The sequence below is a fragment of the Paralichthys olivaceus genome, chromosome 2 (assembly GCF_024713975.1).
Source record: "Paralichthys olivaceus isolate ysfri-2021 chromosome 2, ASM2471397v2, whole genome shotgun sequence".
NCBI classification, from domain to species: domain Eukaryota; kingdom Metazoa; phylum Chordata; class Actinopteri; order Pleuronectiformes; family Paralichthyidae; genus Paralichthys; species Paralichthys olivaceus.
In genome coordinates, this window is record NC_091094.1 from 7,000,324 (window position 1) to 7,019,319 (window position 18,996).

The following is an 18,996-nucleotide window of genomic DNA, read 5'->3' on the forward strand; positions in this document are numbered from 1 at the left end:
AGTATTTAAATATATTCTCGGGTAAAGAAAACAACAATTAGTACAATTTAGATGATTAAACACTGGTGAAAACATCACTAGGATAAATCTTACACAATGGACATTTCAACAATAAACAGATAACACATTAATTTCAGTGACTTTGTGAAACTACATCATGTCATCTTATGTCATTTAACATCTGACGCCATGCCCTTTGTCTCACCGACGAGAACTTTTGCTCCTGCGGGGGGCGCTCCATCTTGGGCCTGCCGTCTGTCCCTTTTGGCTCTGACGTCTTCGCTCCGTCCGCTTGCTGCTGAAGACGAGAGGCTGGAGGAAGGCGACAGATGTGAGGCTGTCACAGTTAATAAACTCACATGGCACATAATGCTGCCAGCTGTTCCAGCAGAACAAAAAATATTCCAACATGCCAAAGATTAATGTTCCAGAGTGAATCATTAGTGGGGGGAAAAAACTGCAGAGTAAAAGAAGTTGTGCAGGAAAGTTTCTCAAGCTGGAGGCAAAGTGCACTTCAATCATTTAAGAGAAGTTTGCATCCTTTTTTTTCGTAGTTACACACAACGGGCCTCAGTTGTTGGCGGCTTCACTGGTGCAGCTGAGCTGAAGTTTGTCACTTGAGGCTGCTTCGATATTAATTGCTCAGGAAGCAGAGAGGGTTATTCTCACATCTGCCCCTTCTAGTTTCCCCCCCTGGATACCCTGAATATGTGACACCGACCACCTTTTGATAACACACCTGCAGGCTGTTACTGGCCCAGTAATAGGAGTCATTTTCTCCTGAACTCACCTGGAAAACTACCCTGGCTGGTGCTGCTCACATTGTCCTCCACGCCAGAGCTGTACACAAACGAGTCACGCTTGAGCGGCATCACACAGGACACGCTCTCCTGTAAGAAGCGTAAAGACACTACAATTTACTTGGGCAATGTTGCAGCTTATTTGTTGGCACAAGACAAATATTTATTACAAATACCATCAGCAGCCGGGAAGCAAGCTGTAACAAGGAAAATGGTTCCAGTCTGAGCCTCCAACAAAGACTGACATGGAGAGAATTAGCTTTTCGCAAAAACTACGGATTGACAAATTCTTGCAACTTTAGGAAAATTGGATTATGTACATTCAACATTGATAATAACTGATGTATAAACCGACAGCGACAGACTTATTTACCCAAGAGAGGTATCCAAGTAGGACTGTACAACCAGCTCTGCTCCCAGTAGAACTACACACACCCACTAAGGACCAACACTGGTTTAACTCTCTTAACTGTGAAATATTCATTCTGTCTGTGCAATACAATGGCTTATGTACAGTCCATTCCACTCTCTCTCTCTCTCTCTCTCTCTCTCTCTCTCTCTCTCTCTCTATATATATATATATATATATATATATATATATATGTATACATTCTTTTTTCACATTGTATGTTTTAGTCTTTATTCAATTTATATCTTATTTTTTGTTGCATGTCTATTTATCATTACTTACTGATATTTTTAACCGCCCTCTTGCAGCTGTAACATCGAATAAAAGATTATCTTATATTGTGCACTTGTGTTATCGTCCATAAAGTTGTTACCATCCACACAGACAGTCAGACCTCATAGTTTCAGCTGCAGTTGTACGCGTTCCCTTGACTTGTCTTTCACTTTAGTCTGCGTACCTGTCACTTGGACTGCGTTGTGCGTGAGAGCGACGTTCGTGTTCGTGCATGTGCACCCGTACTACCATCTTACATTGGAAGAATTCTGTGGGAAACACTGATTGATTGTTCTGCTATGTTGTAATGTTTTTTAATGTCTTGACAGGTAAAAAGTTCAAAATAAAGGATAAAGGCATCAGAAATAGTTACAGCAGCTCTGCTCTCTGACTGTATTTGCATCTTGTCTTTTTTCATTTGTTGGCTGTAAGATGCACAATAGTGAGAGTGGAAGAAATGCATTCATGGGACTTACTCCGCAACACATTTTGGGACCTGTCAGTACTGAGATATAGTGAAATCTATCAAACGCTCTCACATCCAAACAAATTGATTATTTTTGTTCCTCACTGTAGAAGTGTCAAATGGAACCACAAACAGTCACAGGCTGTAAACAGAAGCTGTCGGTCGTCTGCACTTCTATTATGTGTCGTCACCCTGTCTGTCTGCCTCCACTCACCAGTCCGGTGTCGTAATCCTCCTCGGCATCCTGCTCCTCCTCGTGCTCCTCTACGACGCTGGCGAAGCTGCTGGCGTTGGAGGAGGAGCGGGAGAGGTCCTGCGCCTCTGGGATGGAGGGCGCCCTGTAACACATCGCCCAACTGCACACCTGGGTCACTCTGACCGCACAAACCCCCGAGTAACACACACGCACTGAACACCTATCCACTCATTTGGGCGGCAGCAGTGAAAAGGTCTCTTGTCCTTCCAAAAAATGAATTCTACATTTCCCTCCAGTGACATTTTCAGGGGGAGAGGCAGCTGTGCCTTTGCTACAGTGTGCCACGTAATATCTTAAAGGTGTTTGAATAAAACAGTTCTGAATTAGCCATCGCTAGTGCTGAGTGATACTGGGATAAACATAACATTAGCATAATACACAGTTTTTACTTATTTAGCAATAACTAAGCTCAAATGCAACCTTTAAGACAATAAATCTATAACCCAAGTATTTATTATTAACATTCTTTTTGCTCATATTATCATGATTATTGTCATTATTACAAACTGACAGTGTCACTCATATACATTGAGTTTATCGTGAGTAATCTCAAATCTCACAGGCTCATTGGAAGATGACGCCTAAACACATCTCTGCTCAAACCCTCTCTATCTTTTCAAACAAAGATAATGTGACTTTGGTGTTTTTTTTAATAAATGACAATGAGGGCCGTGAGTCACGTAACAGAGTCGCTGCACCAAACTGTACAAATTCATTCCCTACACCAACCCACCAAAGGCGTCTGACACCACCAATAATTTATGAGTGTAATTCAAATGATAGTCACCTGTTCCTGGTGGCAGGGAACTCTGGAGAGCTGTGATTGGACGAGTTGTCTGATTTATTTTCCAGCGACATGTGGCTGCTATCAGACGTCCTCTGGGGGATGGGCGACACCTCCCGGCTTGAGGACAGGGACGGGGATTGAGACATGGAAATAATGCATGTTTATTTACCCAATGCGGTTTAGACAGAATGTTAGTGCAGATCCATATGAAAACTACAAAACTGCCCTCCAACAGGAGCTTAACTTCATCCTCTAAAATCTTATTTCTTCATTTTAATGTCTCTGCCTCCATCTGTTGCGACACTATTAGTCACTACCCACTCCCTGCTGATCAGCTCCGCTCCGTCCTCTCACCTCCTCTCTTGGACCTCCTGGATGTTCTCGATGCCAATGGCGCTGCTGCGACGGGAGCTGAAGGGCCCAGACTTTTTCCTGGTTGGGCTTTTCCCAGGAATTATCAATGACTGACAGTGGGAGAGGAGAGTCAGACACACTGCAGGTATAGTAATAGCTTCTCACAACCACAGTATGAATTGTATGTGTGACACAATAGTGAACGGTACATGTAACTATGCTGCAAAGGAATTACAAACTGATGGCTTGATATATCCTGAGATAATGTGATGATACATTCGTCAACATGTTTTACAAAATCCATGATCCACTGGCTTCATGCAGGAACTGATTTTATATTCTATATTTTCTGTCTTTCTCTCTTAAGGGTGTCTCTGGGTTTCCTGTTTGTTTCGTATTTAATGTTGTGACATAAGACTCTGTAGTTTAACCTTCAAATGTCACACTGCCAGTTTACGATGCACTATAATTCAGCAATGATTGACTGTGCATGACAACAAAAGTTTATTCACCAGGGTTTCTGCAGGTTTCAACAAGTGAAATTATAAATCTCTTAAAGACCAGAATTCATGGTAAATGGTCAAATGATCTGTATTTTCTCATTCTGATGATCACTCACGGCGCTTTACAGTACAGTTTCCTCTGCTATTCAGGAAACAGCCAACAGGGGCAATTCGAGGTTCAGTATCTTGCCCATGGATCCTTTGGTATATGGAAAGGGGAAGACTAGGATTACCCCACCCTACCCCCACAGCTCACAGACTTTGATGAAATTCAAGACCTATATGTCAAGTCTGACAGAAATCAGAGTCCCAGAATTACCTGCACTTGACGACAGGGTGAAGTTACCTGATCAAGGGGTTAACCCTTAAAATGGGTTTTAAAGCAGAGACAGGATCCACAGTCCCCACAGCCAAGATGAACGTACTGAGATTGTGACCAAGGTGTTTGCAGACGATCGCTTATCAGTTCCAAGCTTTTTGTAGTAGTGTGCTAATATCATATAATTGAGGAAACACTATGCGCATGTTAACAATACATATAATGCATAACGCCAGAGTTAAGTAGTGTCAAATGGATGTTAACATAATTAAGACCTACCTTAATGTATTTATAACCTAGTACCAATATTCGAACGTCTTCATTACCATAAATTGAGATTATTGAAGAGTCTGCAGGAACCTTGGATTTCCTACATTTCTCTTATGGTGTTTAGTAGCACAATTAAAAGTAAAAGGTATTCATATATAATTTGGTGTTATGGAATGCAAAACATGGAAAATCATTCCCCACCCAATATGAAATATATAAATAAAATGTGTTTGATTACTCTGTGAATTAGTGAAATGAATGAATGCAATCACAACCAAAATCAAACAAATGTTATTATATATATATATATAATATATATATATATATATTTATATATCTATAGATATATATCTATAGATATTATATGAAAAGGCCCTTACAGCCATTCACACCAAGAACAGTAACACTCACATTTTAAAAAGATAAAAAAAGCAAACAAGAAGAGAGAGTTATACATGAACCTCTTCTATTGTTCCTATCCCTATGGCACTGCCTCGACGTCCATATTTACTGGGACTTTTCCCTGGGACAAGCAATGACTGAGCCGCACGAGACAGGGCGAAGGTGGAAGCAGAGAGAGACAGGAGATGACAGATTGAAAAAAGCAAGAGGGGGTAAGGAAAAAAGAAAAGAACACATCATAAGAATCTCATGCGCACGACACAAAGAATTTAAACAACAAGGTGCAAAAGAGCTTGAAACAGCAGCTCACAGTGTGAGTTAATAGAGAGAAGACATTGAGGAAACAGTGAGAGGCTTTTCAGAACAAATGCAGGCTGGGGGTCCGACACAGGAGGACACAGCAGGTGATGAGAGTGCCGCCGAGGCAGCAGGCGGGTCGACAGCTTCTGCTCGCAGGGGTACATGTCTGTGTCGTGATGCATTCAGAGGGAGAGAAGGATGGTGGCTCACACAAGCACATCAAGGGAAAACTTGAATGTAGTTGCGGTTGTGTTTTTTGCGGTTATGTTGTGGCTTTAGTAGTAGTTGTATTTTAACTTCTGCAGTTGGATTCTGGCTTTTGAAATTGTGTTGTAGTTTGTGGCTTTTAATAATAATAATGATAATAATAATAACTTTACTTGTTTTAATACAAGTGCTTTACAACAAACAATATCAAATTCACAAACCACCAGAGTCAAGAAATAATAATAATAAAGACACAAAAACTCAGACAAATACGATAAAATCTTTTTGTTCCAACGTGCAGGGGCCCTCACGGCAAAGGCTCTTTTATCTTTTGCAGTTGCTTTGTGATTTTGTGGTTGTGTTTTGGCTTTATGAGAAGTGTTTGTGGTTGTGATGTAGCTTTTGCTTTTGTATTTTCCGTTAATGCACTTCTGTGAGTCATCTCGTCCACCTTGGGAAAAGGGGCAAAAAGAACTGACGCAATCCAAAAAAGGGGGTACCATCTAGAAAATGTTCAGAAAACTGAACATTGAATTTAGTTTCGATTCAAAATACAGTCAGTAACCAAATTACTTGCAAAGTAAAACACAATGAACCCCGTTTTTGAAAGAGAAACAAACAGGACAGTGTGCTCCTCACGTTTGTGACGCTGGCCATGCACGTTTTCCGGCCGCACATGCACAAGGCTGCATAGAGACGTTATAACATTTACAGGAGGAAACATGACTGAAGCACATTGGGGAAGGGAGGGAGTCTGGGTAATCAAACAGCTGCTACACTGAGCTCACTTCAAGTCTAAGGTCAGAGACTTCATAGACTCACAAACACTCAAGAGTCATTGAGAAAGAACATTGATTGTGCACTGAGGTGACAAAGACTCTCAGCACATGAGAATGAATGAAATGCTGAGGATGAATTGTGATGTTAATTTTCAAAACAATCAGAAAAACAAGCATAAAAAGGAACAACATGCGTCATAAATAGAAAAAGACAATCAGTGAAAAGCCACTTCAAAAGAAAGCAAGAGGGAATTTTAAATGTGACGACATTATGAACATAATGATGTAAGTCAGGTGCTTTAAAATGCAAAAAGGCTCATATGAAGGAACAGGGGCTGAGGAGTCTGTGAACTGACAAAAAATACCATCGTCCTGAATGTATATTGTGTGTTGGGTGGGCATCATGTGAACCAAAATGGCTTACTTACAATCCCTGGGGTTTTGGGGCTCTCTGCGGGATTGTGGGTAAAGCTGCCACTGTGACTAGTGGAGACTGTGTGTGACTTCTTGTTACTGAGGCCCATGGCGTCCATAGACTGGCTTCTGCTGCGGATGACCCGCTACAGAGAGAAACGAGGAGATATGTTGTCAGTGGATCCACCGATGTTATGTGGAAACGCAACACACTGACGGATGTTTTTACATTGACCAACACGTAGAAATTAGTAAATATCTTATCTATAATATCTTTAAATAGATTTCCTTTGTCCAAAATAAGTCACAGTAAGGATGTGACAGCTATGCTTCTAGAACAAAATGTACTAAAATATATCTTTACTATATAACGTATCAAATGGCAAATTTTAGTGATAATTTGAACCTTTTCCTAGGTGGCACAAATGTGAGCATGTACATGACTGTGGGAGTATTTGTGCATTTGTTTTGTGCAGGACTATGTTTTGAACACTCAGGGGCAGTGCGAGTCAACAGGCAGCAGGGAGAGGCTGTGTGAAAGAACTGAGGGTTCATAAAAGGTTGAGGAGAGTGTGTAGGTGTGCAGCGGAGGAAGATGACGCATCTGTTATCGTCTACGGTTGGAGTCTGTAGTTGGGTTTTGTTTTTGTCATGGGAGGAGGGAGACAGGGCAGCATGGAGCGAGGAGGAGCAGCAGTGAGAGGACGTGAGAGAGACAGCCGCAGTGAAATCTACACAGTGGGTAAACAGCAGATGGAGACAGGGAGAGTGAGAAATCTTTGCAGGGTTACATTTGTGGAGGTGTGAAAGAGAGAAAGAGGCCCTGTTCTGACCAGGTATGAACATCTGTCCCGAGAGATCTGATCACAAGGGGACAGTGTAAAGTTCATCTGTTCACACCTGGTGGTAAAATGCATCCTGAATGTGTCTCGTGTGACCAGGACGAATGTCAATACCAGGTCTGAACCAGGTCCTACAGTGACAGATAGAGGCTTAATCCGTACGATTACTTTTTCGTTTAAAAAATGCATCAACTTCCGTTACGCTTAGTGTCCACACTACTCTTTGGAACTTTGGAAAAGCTGCCGGCCCCATTTTGGTTTGAAAACTCTGCGTTTTAGTCTTGACAGGCAGAAACAGAGATATTGCAAACGATAACTTAGACACCTGTCACTGCTACCAGTGTAGAACGTAACATGGATAATCAGCATTGCTGACCCGGTTGTCTTTGCTTACAGCTGTTGTGCTGTTAAAACTCTGCGTTTTACAATGAAACAAGTTATTATTCAAGCAATCTGCAACAATTCCCATGTCCAACAGGACGCACATGTCCAGGGTACATGAGAGGTCACATGATATGTGTTTACAGGCGTGTTAGGATGGATGGGAATACAGAAAGAAAAGGCTTGTTTGGACAGAGATCGTTTCAACGCTTTCAAATGAAAACATATTCGTTTGGATGTAGCGAGAAAGGGAGAGTGGAAAATCTTTGCTTGGTTAAAATTGTGGAGGTGTGAAAAAGAGAGACTGAAAGATGGCTCTCGACAGGTAGAAAGAAAAAGAGAGGCAGGACTTGCAGGTACATTCATAGATGTAGTGTATGGAGGAATGGAGGAGAGAGATGGATCTAAAGAGATCACAGAGACTGTGAGAACTGTTGGTATATTTCTCTGAAGTTGCAAAGAAATAACTGAGAACAAGTCGGCGACACAGAGAGAGAGGAGAAGAAAAACAGCGAGGGAACGCTGCCCATGGGGAGACATGCAAACTGCATCATCAACTCCCTAATGAGGGGTCATTAAATCGTTCATCAGGCACACACAATCACAGCTTCTACTGCCATGCCTCAGCGGCTGAGCTCCACAACCTTAATGGTCATTGATGGAGCACTCTCAGTCAGAGCAAAGTGCCTTTCACACACACAACAGCTTCAAGAAAAAGAAAAAACTCCCCACACCATCACGTGAAAACACACTGAGTTCAGCAGTCACAGCCAAGTGAGGAAATCAAATGCCACAGGACTGGTCCTTTGAGATACTACAAATTTTCTCTGCTTTGTTTTCTCATGTGTGAATACCCAGAATCCCGGCCAAGAAACAGGGGAGAGGGGGGTGAAAAAAAAAAGCATCCTGAAGTTTCTCCGCTTGTCACCATTCCCTCTAATGCATGTGGAGTTTCAGATTAACGGTGCGTCGCATCAAATAAGGGATGAGGCCGTACCTTAAAGGACTCGAAGAAGCCTCCTCCTCCTCCACCGCCCCCGTTCTCCAGCTTATCGTCATCCCCACCGAGACCCATCATCGACTGGCTGTTGATGTGCAGCTCCTCGTACAGAGTCTCCAGCAGGGCCGAGCGCGTGCGCTCCTGACATACAACAAGAACGCTGTCAGTCTGCAGAGGAGCCGACTCAAAAATCTCAAATTCCAGTCGGCTGAGAGCAAATATTAGGAGTCGAGCTCATTTGCATTGTGGCAGTTTGAGAAGCGCTGGAGATTACAGTTAATCTGTGTTGTCACCTGAAATCACTCCCCACCGAGAACACGCACACCACACTTACCTCCAGCTTGGCAAACTTCTCAGCCTTGTAGCAGGCGTACTCTGCATTGATGAGCTTGGTGAAGAGGAATTCACGAAACTCTGGACCCTGACAGAGACAAGCAAATGGAAAAGTCAAATGAACTGAATTTATATCACACTTTTCTGGTCTTACTGTGCATCAAAGTACTTTACACTACCATCACATCCAGCTATTCTAAAACAGTCATACAGCTCCTCTGTATGCAGAGCTACTCCATCAAAAATCCTTCACTGATTGTGAGGAGGTCTGGGATGCACATTATTTACGCTGTGTGACAATAAATGCAACCCTGGGCCACATATGAAGAATCACCTATCAGTTCCTGTCCTCTGACCTTCTAGTTTCACAATGAATCAAAGTATTTCTACACCTCTCAGCAGCCATGCTTTGATTTATTTTAACTTGACCAGCACATAGTGAATTTTATTTATTTTAAAAGGGTAAAATCTTCAAAATACAGACTGTAGGAGCTGAAGATGACCAGGTTTACCTTATAATATTGTATTTACCTGTACTTACTTACTCTGACTGGAAAACTACCAGACTGTCTATCAGCAATACTTCAACCGTAAGACTTAATCAGACTCGCTCAAACAACTGGCTTTTAGTTCATGTCCCACAAGTTCGCTCTGAACTCAGAAAATCGTGGAACCAAATACAGCACATCATTACATTGAGCAAACTTCTACCTCCTGTAATTTGTTTTATTTGGCTTTTTAAACGAATGTTTTTAATTTGCACGGTCATAATCTTTATTCCTCTAATTGTGCTAATCAACCTTTATTTTAATGGCTCTTATCGGTAAAATGTGAGTTTGTTTATTAGAATGCTCCTAAGTTGTTGTTGCATTTTTTCCCTCTTCTTTCTATTTAACTCAATATCATTGTAAATGAGCGTCACCCCGTGATGATGTCGTCGGTAAATACAGGTTTCAAGCCACAGCAGCAAATGAGTAAGTGAGGGAGAGGGGACAGCAGAGTCAATGAAGGTTTATGAAGTGTGAGCAGCTTCTCTCAGGGGAACTGAGTTAATGCATTTGTTTGATTGCAGACCTTTTTGAAGATGGCAGGGTCAGGCAGAGCCGGCCCAAAGAAAGGTACATCATCCCTCGCTGTCACAGACACCTGGAAGAGACAGAGCAGGAAATCTCAGACCTGTGAAACCTCTCCGAAGGATTAAATGTGATGCATGACACATGTTCGTGCTTTTTAAAAGCCACACAGACAAGTCACCCGCTCTGCCTTGATATAGTATCCGCTGTCTAAAACTAACCTTGTAGGTGACATTGTCCGTGCACGCGCTCTCCACCTGCACCACCACATACGCGTGCAGGAAGTTGGACTGGATCATGTCTGGGACAAAGGGCGTGTTCTCCTCCTGGAACATGATGGCGACGATGTCATTGCCTATGTGCCTCTTCCTCTGCAGCTGGAGGGCAGAGATAAACACAACTAACAACAGAGGAAACACATCAAATAACCAGTTAGAGTCACAAACACAGAGCCGTCACATCCAGGACTCGCACAGAAAAGATTGACTGGGAGTAAATACAGTCCCAGCAGAGAGAGTGGAAGTTGAGTTTAATCCAAGAGTACAACCTCTTTTCCGAAATGCTTGACAACCCAGTTTATATTTATCAGCCAGGAAATTGAAACCGAGCTCTTCTGGATAGCCTCTGTGAAGGATTCAACACATCGACGAGTTTCTCAATCATTTCTTTTAAAAGTAAAGTCTAAATATATCATGGGTATGGATGACATTTATGCTGTATGCTATATACTGACACATAGGCCTCCATAAATCACCTTTAAAGGAGCAGTGTGTAGAGATACTAAGGATCTCTTTGCAAAAATGGGATATGATAATATCTTTGTTATAATAACTGTGTTAAGACCCTATAGGTTGGTTGCAATATTAACCTGACCACTTGAGGCGACACACTTAATCTTCAACTGCTTTTTCAATTTAGGTTTATGCTAGATTAATTTAGGGTTTCAGATGTGTTGGTGGTGTGGAAATTAAGAAAATGAATATCAGTGCAGGAAACAAAAATGGTTTATGATGGCTGAGTGTCAGAAACCCAAATCCCTGCTGCAGAGCAGCTGCATTTTGTTGCCAAGACGCTTAAAGTTGGCAAAAGGACACTTACTTGAAGGACAGAGTGACTGTGCTCAAGCAACGAGTTTTCATCCAAGCAATATCTTTTAAATCGCCTGGTATTGCCAAGCATTAGGGGCACCTTCTTTTTTTATTGAATTATGAATCTATGTTGTCACCACTACTTTTAGCAAGTGAGTCTAATTTAAACAGGCTCCCATAAACATCAGAGAAGATATGACTGAAAAACCATCACACTAAAAATACAACAACTAGAATGACACTTAATAGAGCGTATGTCCCCACCAAGGCCCATTAGTCCCCTTAAATTAAATCAAGCTGAAACAAATTGCACACTTCTAGATATCAGTCCCCTAAATGTTCCTGATTTCATTCATCAAGATCCATGAACTATTTCCTGGGAAATCGGTGACAATGTCAACAAATGCAATGCCGACAATCTCAATGTGTTAAAGAAAGTGATGAAAACAACTCCTTGATCCGCCCCCTGATCTGAATCTGCACCAAAATTTATTGGGTTCTTCTCTAACCAATTTCAGACCCTTCCACCAAGTTTTCTCCCAATTTGTTGAGCAGTTTTTGTGTAACCTTGATCACAAACAAACCAACCAACAAACAAAACGAAAAGGCCTGAAAACACAATATCCTTGACAGAGGTAAATATCTGTAGGTAGAGCTTTGCAGTAGTCAGGGTAGATTTCATATTTGAGACAATGTCCCATAAATGCTTTTCCTTGAGAAATGAAATGGTAAAACACCAGTGGATATCACGATGCCCTGTTCATCCCTCCAAAATGATTCTTATCACGAGGTCGCTGTGACCTAAATCACTCCACAGCATGTTAGTCACAGGAGATCCATCAGATTTTGAAGATACAGTTTGGTGGTAAACAGAATACACTGATAATATCAGCGCAGACAGTAACAGTATTTTCCAACAGACTCACTAAGAGCCTGATCATTGTGGCTCTGCTGCAGCATGTGTTGATTACCCTGCGTCAGCCACCAGGATGTTTAACACACTGAAGTGCAGCCTTTTAGCAAAACCACTTCACACCTGTTGAGCTGCTGCCGCTATAAAATGTCTCCAGAGAAGAACAATTATGTGCAAACATTTATTCTAGGATTTATAGACGATTCTTTTGCAGGAAGAAATTACCTTATAGCCTCTCCCTGTCTGTTAAAGCCAGTCCGTCTGTTTACATGAAAACAATCAACCATCTGTTTCAGGCCCGACAAGTTTTTATTGTTTGCTGAAGTCGTATCAGCCAGAAATAAATTCCTGAGTAAAAGGAAATGTTTTAAATTGCTTAAAGGTAAAGAGTCTGACACATCCTGTATTTTTCAAATATCTTCAAATGTCTCAGAATTTGGCCCTGAATCAGAAAATGTTTTAATTAGCCTTGTATTTCTGAATGTAGCACTTATAAACACATAGTTTTGATGCAAAATAATTATTTTTTGGCAAAAATCAAGATCAAGTCCTTCGTCCAAACCAGACTATATTTTGAACATTTCTGATCCATTTATGCAAATATTTTGCAAACCAAACTTTGCCCTCTGCATTCTTGCCTCTTGTCCACATGCAAAAGATGTTTTAAGTCACTCAAACTGATTTTTTACAAAGGAAGATATCGTTTTCCCTAAGTTTGGTTAGCATGACTAGGTTGGAGCTAAATGTAGAATCATTGTCTCACCTGATCTAATACTTGGAACACAGTGCTTAGCTGGTATTTGATGGATTGTTCATGTATCACCACCTACTGGCCTGACATGCTTGTTGTCATTTTCTTGTTTTGTGAGACTCTTTGTAAAACGTAGATCAAGTGGACAGAGATTTTTTCAAAAACGGAGGGGAAAATATATCTGTTCAATTAACATGCATTGGAGACGAGGCCTGCATCACCCAAGCTCATTAAGAGCCTGCTTTAGTATTTACTTACACAGAGTGTTCAGACGCCAGACAGCTGAATAGCACTCATTCAGACGCTTGACATCTGGCAATGATGTATAGGCTACCCCCATAAAATCAGATCTGATGACATAAACCTTCTTCTTTTGAAATCCTGCTGCACTACTATTGGTGCGCTTTCCCTCATCAATCATGTCATGTCTGCGTGGGTTAGGATCCCCTGTCTTCATGCATATGGACCATCTGTGCAGCTTTACTGTGGTAACAATGTTAAACACACTCTTAGAGACAGTGAGAGAGACAGCTAAGGACTAATGTCGCCGACTCTGACAAGGCATCAAAGAGATGAAAGTTTTGAGGCAAACAAACAGAGGAGAAACTCAAAAGTCACAAGAGAACATTGTGACGCCTGAGGAATTTGTAAATGTCATAAACTGATTGATTTCTCTATGACAACAGTGAGGACAGCGAACCTGCCACAAGCTGATTTTAGACCTGCACTGTAATATGGACATTTTGCTGGATTGAGAACGCAAACGTCCGGGTCAGTTGCTCTGGACATTTTCTGGAACTTTTCCTGCCAGCCCCCTCGTAAACCTGAATGTTGTGGATATTTTCCTGTTGTTGTGAATGTGTCTGATCTGAACGTCGCTGCGTTCTGCATTATTTGTGAAGCACTATGTAATGGATGTTTTTAACGGTGCTATATAAATAAACATATTATTATTATTATTAAACGTGAAACTCAAACTACCATACAGAGAATAATCAGCCGCTGAGGATCGATTCCACTTTTTTGTGAACATGAACATGAAAGTACAGCCAGCAGCATGTTAGCTTAGTTTGGCAAAAAAAAACTAGAAATACATTTTTGTATGGAATAACCAATTGAGATGATAATTAGGGAGATTTATTTTGCTGTTGGGGAGATTTCGTTTGCTACAGAGCCAGGATGTTTTCTTCCTTTTTCCAGGCTTTACGTTGCAGGCTGAGCTCATCACCCGCTGGCTTTCGCTACATATTTATTGTTTAGACACGAAAGTGGGTTTATCTCTTCATTCTGCGGGAAAGTGATCAAATGTATTTCCAAAAACATCAAACTGTTGCTTTAAGTACTTTATGACTTTATCGCTTTTGTTCCGTGCCCCAGAATGAGGCTAATTACAGATTAAAACAATTAATCTTGCTTCATCAACTTAAAAGAACTAAAATTATGATGTTACAGCCTCTGACCCATGAGCTGCTGCTGCAATCAAACACATGATGGTGTCACAAGGAGAGGGCTTCACTAATCAATTAGTCGAGGATACTGAGAACTGCTTTGGAAAGACGAATGAGTTTCTCTGATGATGAATCTATACCTGCTGTGAGTCTCCCTCTGTGTAAGGCAGCTTGGTGGACACATGGAACATAATCTCCTTATTATGGAAACTTGTGTAGATGGATTCTGTGCCCGTCTGCCCATGAGTGACATCCAGTCCTCCTCGAAACCTGGGGAAGAAAGGGAGGAGGGGGGTTAAGGGCAGAATGAAGTGAAGAAAGGGAAGAAAAAGGGGAGGAGAGGACTGAGGTGAAGAGTCGAGAGAAAGACAAAGTGGAGAGGAACGCAGGTGAATGCTCTAAGAGCGGCCGGTCCATCCACGCTCATACATCATTGAGAAAACGTCAAGGGGACATCTTCAGACAACTCAGTCACAATGTTGGAACCACTACAAATATCAAGTGTTTCACAGATTCATTCAAGACGTAACCTGGATCAATAGCAAAGAGATGAGTTGCCGTCTTCTGGCAGACCTTTGTGCTATAATGAGAAGTAACCCGAAAATGCTGAAATGTTCTGCTGGAAGAAATCGAAATGTAAAGTGTCCAAACCCTTTGAAGTCGTGAAGCTCAATCTTGTGGCCCAGAAACTCCAAGAACTCAACAAAGGCCGGACTTTCTTCCATGTTCCCAAACAGCTCCTCCTCCGATGTCTGCAAAGAGCAGGGAAAGTGCATTTCCATGAGGCGTGACATACGATTAAAAGGAAAAGATTGGCATGGTTATCTCTTCAGTTGCACTCACCTGGCCAAACTTCTGATAAATGACTCCAAACTTGAAGTTGTTGCTGATCACGTGCTCATCAAAGGTGACAATGAGCCTCGACGCCTGAGGACGAGAAGACGGGAGGTTTTAAATCAGATTCATGGAGCTGTAGAGTTGGTGCAAGTGAAATTTCAGGTAAATGTCACAATGAGGACCAGTCCCTACCTTTGGGTAGAGGACGGGGTAAAACCTGTCCACATTAACTTCTTCACAAACAAGCTGTGAAAAAGTACATTGAGCATTTTTAGATTTTTGAATATATGCTGAGATAGTGAAATTGTGTGTCTTTAACAAATACATACAGCAGATAATAACATGTAGCTCATAACAGCTGCCTACCTTGGCCATCTGAACCACATTGGGGAACTCGGTAAGGCAGGAAATGGGAATTACATCATGGTAGGTTTTTAGCTTTGTGCTGAAAGGCAAAATTTGAAAAAGTCAAAGTTCTATTTTTAATGCAAAATGATCCCTCGGCTTCAATGCTTCTCCTCTCTGTTGCTCGCATTCATGCAATTGAATCACCAATTCAAAGGAGACCTTTCCACTAAACACTGTGCTGGGTGTGTATAATGGTCTTGACACTTGATGTGTCCGAGACAAGATTGCCAGGGAGAGGGCTGAATGGCTCCGTAATTTCTGCTCTAGAAGAGGTCACTGCTCTAACAGAGGGTTATGATAAATAGTACCAAGAGAACTGTGAGGTGGTCTTAAGAAAATCTGAACTATTTATGGGAGCTCACACCCACAGTGCAGTTCAACATCTGGGCAAAGATTCATATTCAATTTTTATTTGTAAGGCGACAAATCACATTATCTAAAGCCTCTTTACAGAGAAAGGTCGAGACCTAACAATATTTTATGGAGACATCCAACAGTTCCCTCAGTGAAGCTTACACTGAGTGGTATTCATGTTGTAGGGACCTCAACGTGTTTACACAGTAACACTATGGTGACTTGTCTTCCTAATTGGGACAGACAGCAAGTCCCTATCATGAAAATCATTAAATAAGACGGTAAAGACACACAACAAGGTTAGGTTTAATTCAAGGACACTGGTCAGACAAGTAGTAACTATGAGGTTATGAGGTTCCAGGAAATTGTTTTAAGTCAGTGTAATGTCCTCTTAAGACATGGAGACTGTAGCTGTGTCCCAATTCAAGGGCTCCCTCCACGGGTCGACACGGTCTACAAAGGCGTTCTTCATGAAAATGAGCCGATCTGAGGATTTCGGTGATCAGTTTTTTAAACATGTTGATATGTTGAAGCATCAGACATCACATCACATCATTATTTCTTTGAACGGTTTGGCACCAAAGCGTAAAGAATCCACCCATCAACAGTCTGGGATTCTTGCGTCTACCAAAGAATATAAGAGTGTCTTTTTAAAGAGCGTAATGCATTAACAGTAAATTACACAAAGACTTTATGATTCATCATTCAGGTCTTTCCCTGCGACCCTGAGAGGATAAGGGGTGCAGATAATGGATGGTTGAATGGAAGTCTTTATATATGAACTGAGAGTCAGGGCCTGTGACTACACCAGCTGGGGTGACTGTGTTTGACCTGGATGACGGAGCGACCGTGGGTGGCGGCTACTCAGTGGAAAACATCACTGTGTGAAAAAATAAAGTAGAGGGCTGAGCGCCTGTTACCTTGCTACACTCATCCACTCTGCAGCTCCATTAACAAACAGGGGCTGCAGCTATTAAAACCTGGAGTGGAGTCTCTCAGGTGCCAAAATTAATTCACAGGTTTTGTGGTGCGTTGCGTTCTGCCTCTCTCTCCCCCTCATCTGTCTTTAGCAGAATGCGAAGGCGTGAAGGAGCGAGTGTGGGCGGTGGTGGGAGGCAGGCTTGTGCAAAATAGACGTGGCTTGTACAACATAGAGAAGTGGTGGGCTGATGGTTGAATAATTTGTGGCACAGTTTCTAAAAGTCATCATCTATACAGAGAGCCCAGGGCGCGGACACACATACGTGAATGTTAATCGCCTGCAGAGATGAGTTACGTAGCATCGCTTGTTGAATGTGGGCAGTGAAGTACAGAATGTGATGCACGTGGAAACACTGTTTTACAGTCTGTAGCCAAGTCCTGCACAGGAAAGCATTGTACTGGACCTGTTAGCCGCAATCATCTCCAGTTCAATCTGGTCCCACGCAGACCCATCAACATATGACCTGACCAGTGATTAAACACTCATGCTACAGTCACTCACACCACATTGGTTATGGCCTCCTTCTCCTCCTGTTTTGGTTGTTGAGTTGTGTTCTGTCAATTGTCGCGGCACCCGTGCTCCTGCAACTATCATTGTTTCCTCCTTTATGACGTGCCTAGCTTGTGTCTTTCAAAAGATTTGAAGTAGCAAAGCCACAGAGAACTTATTAACCACTGGCTACTTTTGTCTTTATATAATCTTTTCTGACGGTGCATGACTCAGGTCTGTAGTCAGTTTGAGGTTGTGGTATTTGCACAAGAACAGATGAAGACACTGGCGTTGCAGGCGAGGAGAAGGAAAAGGGTTGGAGAAGGCATGAGACAGACGCCAATTACAGCCAAAGCAAAGCCACACTGCGGATCTGCTTTGCCACAGAGCAAATGTTTTGATCGCCCCGTTGCTCACACAGAATGGAAGAGATTGGGAGGCAAAGGTTCGTCACTGCTTCATTTGTGTGTGTGGGACCAGGACCTTATGCTGAAGGTGAAGCTGAAGGACTAATGACTGGAGCAGACTGGACCAGGTCAGGTCTTATGAAACAATTTGTACAAAAAAACCATCAGACACAAAATACTGTGACTGAACCGAATCATTTTGCAGAAAAGATGTAAGAACTTCCACAAAAGCTTTTACAATCACGACTGTGTAAAAGAGGCAGCTGACGTTTGATGTCATATTTAATTTAATTGATGACTTCGATGTGGAATTATTGTGTAACCTCTGACAGCAGGGGCAGGCCTTTCAACTGAGCCGCCTATTTATAACATTTCAAAATTCATAACTGACAAAAGTCATTTTTCCTCAACCTAATAAAATCCTTAGCACAGAAGAAAAAAGCAGTCATGTGTGAAAATATGATATGTGAAATGATTCATAGAGTAAAATAAAAAATAAATTGCTGCATTACACAGATATCAGGAGCCAGGATTGAGTCTAAAGTATATATAGAAATATAGAAAGAGAGAAACAATATAAAGGATATAAAGGCAAAGAATAATTGAAAAAGAGAGGACTCAACAAGCGAAAAAAAAAAAAGGAGAAGCGCAAATGGGAGAGAAAACAAGTCAGAGATAAAGATAATGAGAAATTGTACCGAAGCATCAAGCGTAGATGCTCTTGATCCCCAATGACATCATACTTCATGGAAAAGACCAAGTGGCCCAGGGCAGCATCCATGGTGTAATAATTAAAGTGTTCCTGGGGGCAGAGAAGCAGAAGAAACTTTCATGCACAGATGAATACTGACATGATAATAAAATACAATACTACAATAAAGTGGAGCGACTATATATATATCTATATATATGTATATATGATGGATGCAGTAGATTTACAGATTGGAGCCACTCCCTGGGAGAAGATGCAGACACAGAGAAAGGCCATCAGAACCTTCTAGTAGGGAAGCAACAGTGCTAACATCTGCACTACCGTGTCCAGAAGGATGATGTCAAAAGTTGTTTACGGGGAACACATGTGCCTGAGTGTTGTCCTGGTGGATGTAAGGGTGATGGTAGGTAACACACAAACAAATGAATCAGCAGGTTTC

General features: G+C 41.8%; 1 protein-coding gene across 11 annotated transcripts in view; it reads right to left on the reverse strand.

Moving 5' to 3' along the window:
• The window catches only part of rap1gapb (RAP1 GTPase activating protein b), a 92,718-nt gene that overhangs the window by 2,813 nt on the left and 70,909 nt on the right, over positions 1–18,996 (reverse strand). For 7 of the 11 annotated variants that reach the window (XM_020096764.2, XM_020096763.2, XM_069533680.1 and 4 more), the window contains 17 exons: positions 18,544–18,647; positions 15,572–15,650; positions 15,398–15,451; positions 15,212–15,295; positions 15,020–15,120; positions 14,509–14,638; positions 10,390–10,545; positions 10,170–10,241; positions 9,097–9,183; positions 8,760–8,903; positions 6,554–6,685; positions 4,899–4,976; positions 3,346–3,455; positions 2,992–3,108; positions 2,163–2,304; positions 791–890; positions 206–312 (listed from right to left, as the gene is read on the reverse strand). In XM_020096764.2, coding sequence (XP_019952323.1) covers positions 206–312; positions 791–890; positions 2,163–2,304; positions 2,992–3,108; positions 3,346–3,455; positions 4,899–4,976; positions 6,554–6,685; positions 8,760–8,903; positions 9,097–9,183; positions 10,170–10,241; positions 10,390–10,545; positions 14,509–14,638; positions 15,020–15,120; positions 15,212–15,295; positions 15,398–15,451; positions 15,572–15,650; positions 18,544–18,647 — 1,797 coding nt within the window. Of the gene's footprint in view, positions 1–205; positions 313–770; positions 891–2,162; positions 2,305–2,991; positions 3,109–3,345; positions 3,456–4,898; positions 4,977–6,553; positions 6,686–8,759; positions 8,904–9,096; positions 9,184–10,169; positions 10,242–10,389; positions 10,546–14,508; positions 14,639–15,019; positions 15,121–15,211; positions 15,296–15,397; positions 15,452–15,571; positions 15,651–18,543; positions 18,648–18,996 lie in introns of those variants that run through there. The other 4 variants (XM_020096765.2, XM_069533651.1, XM_069533650.1 and 1 more) reach the window with 4 other exon arrangements.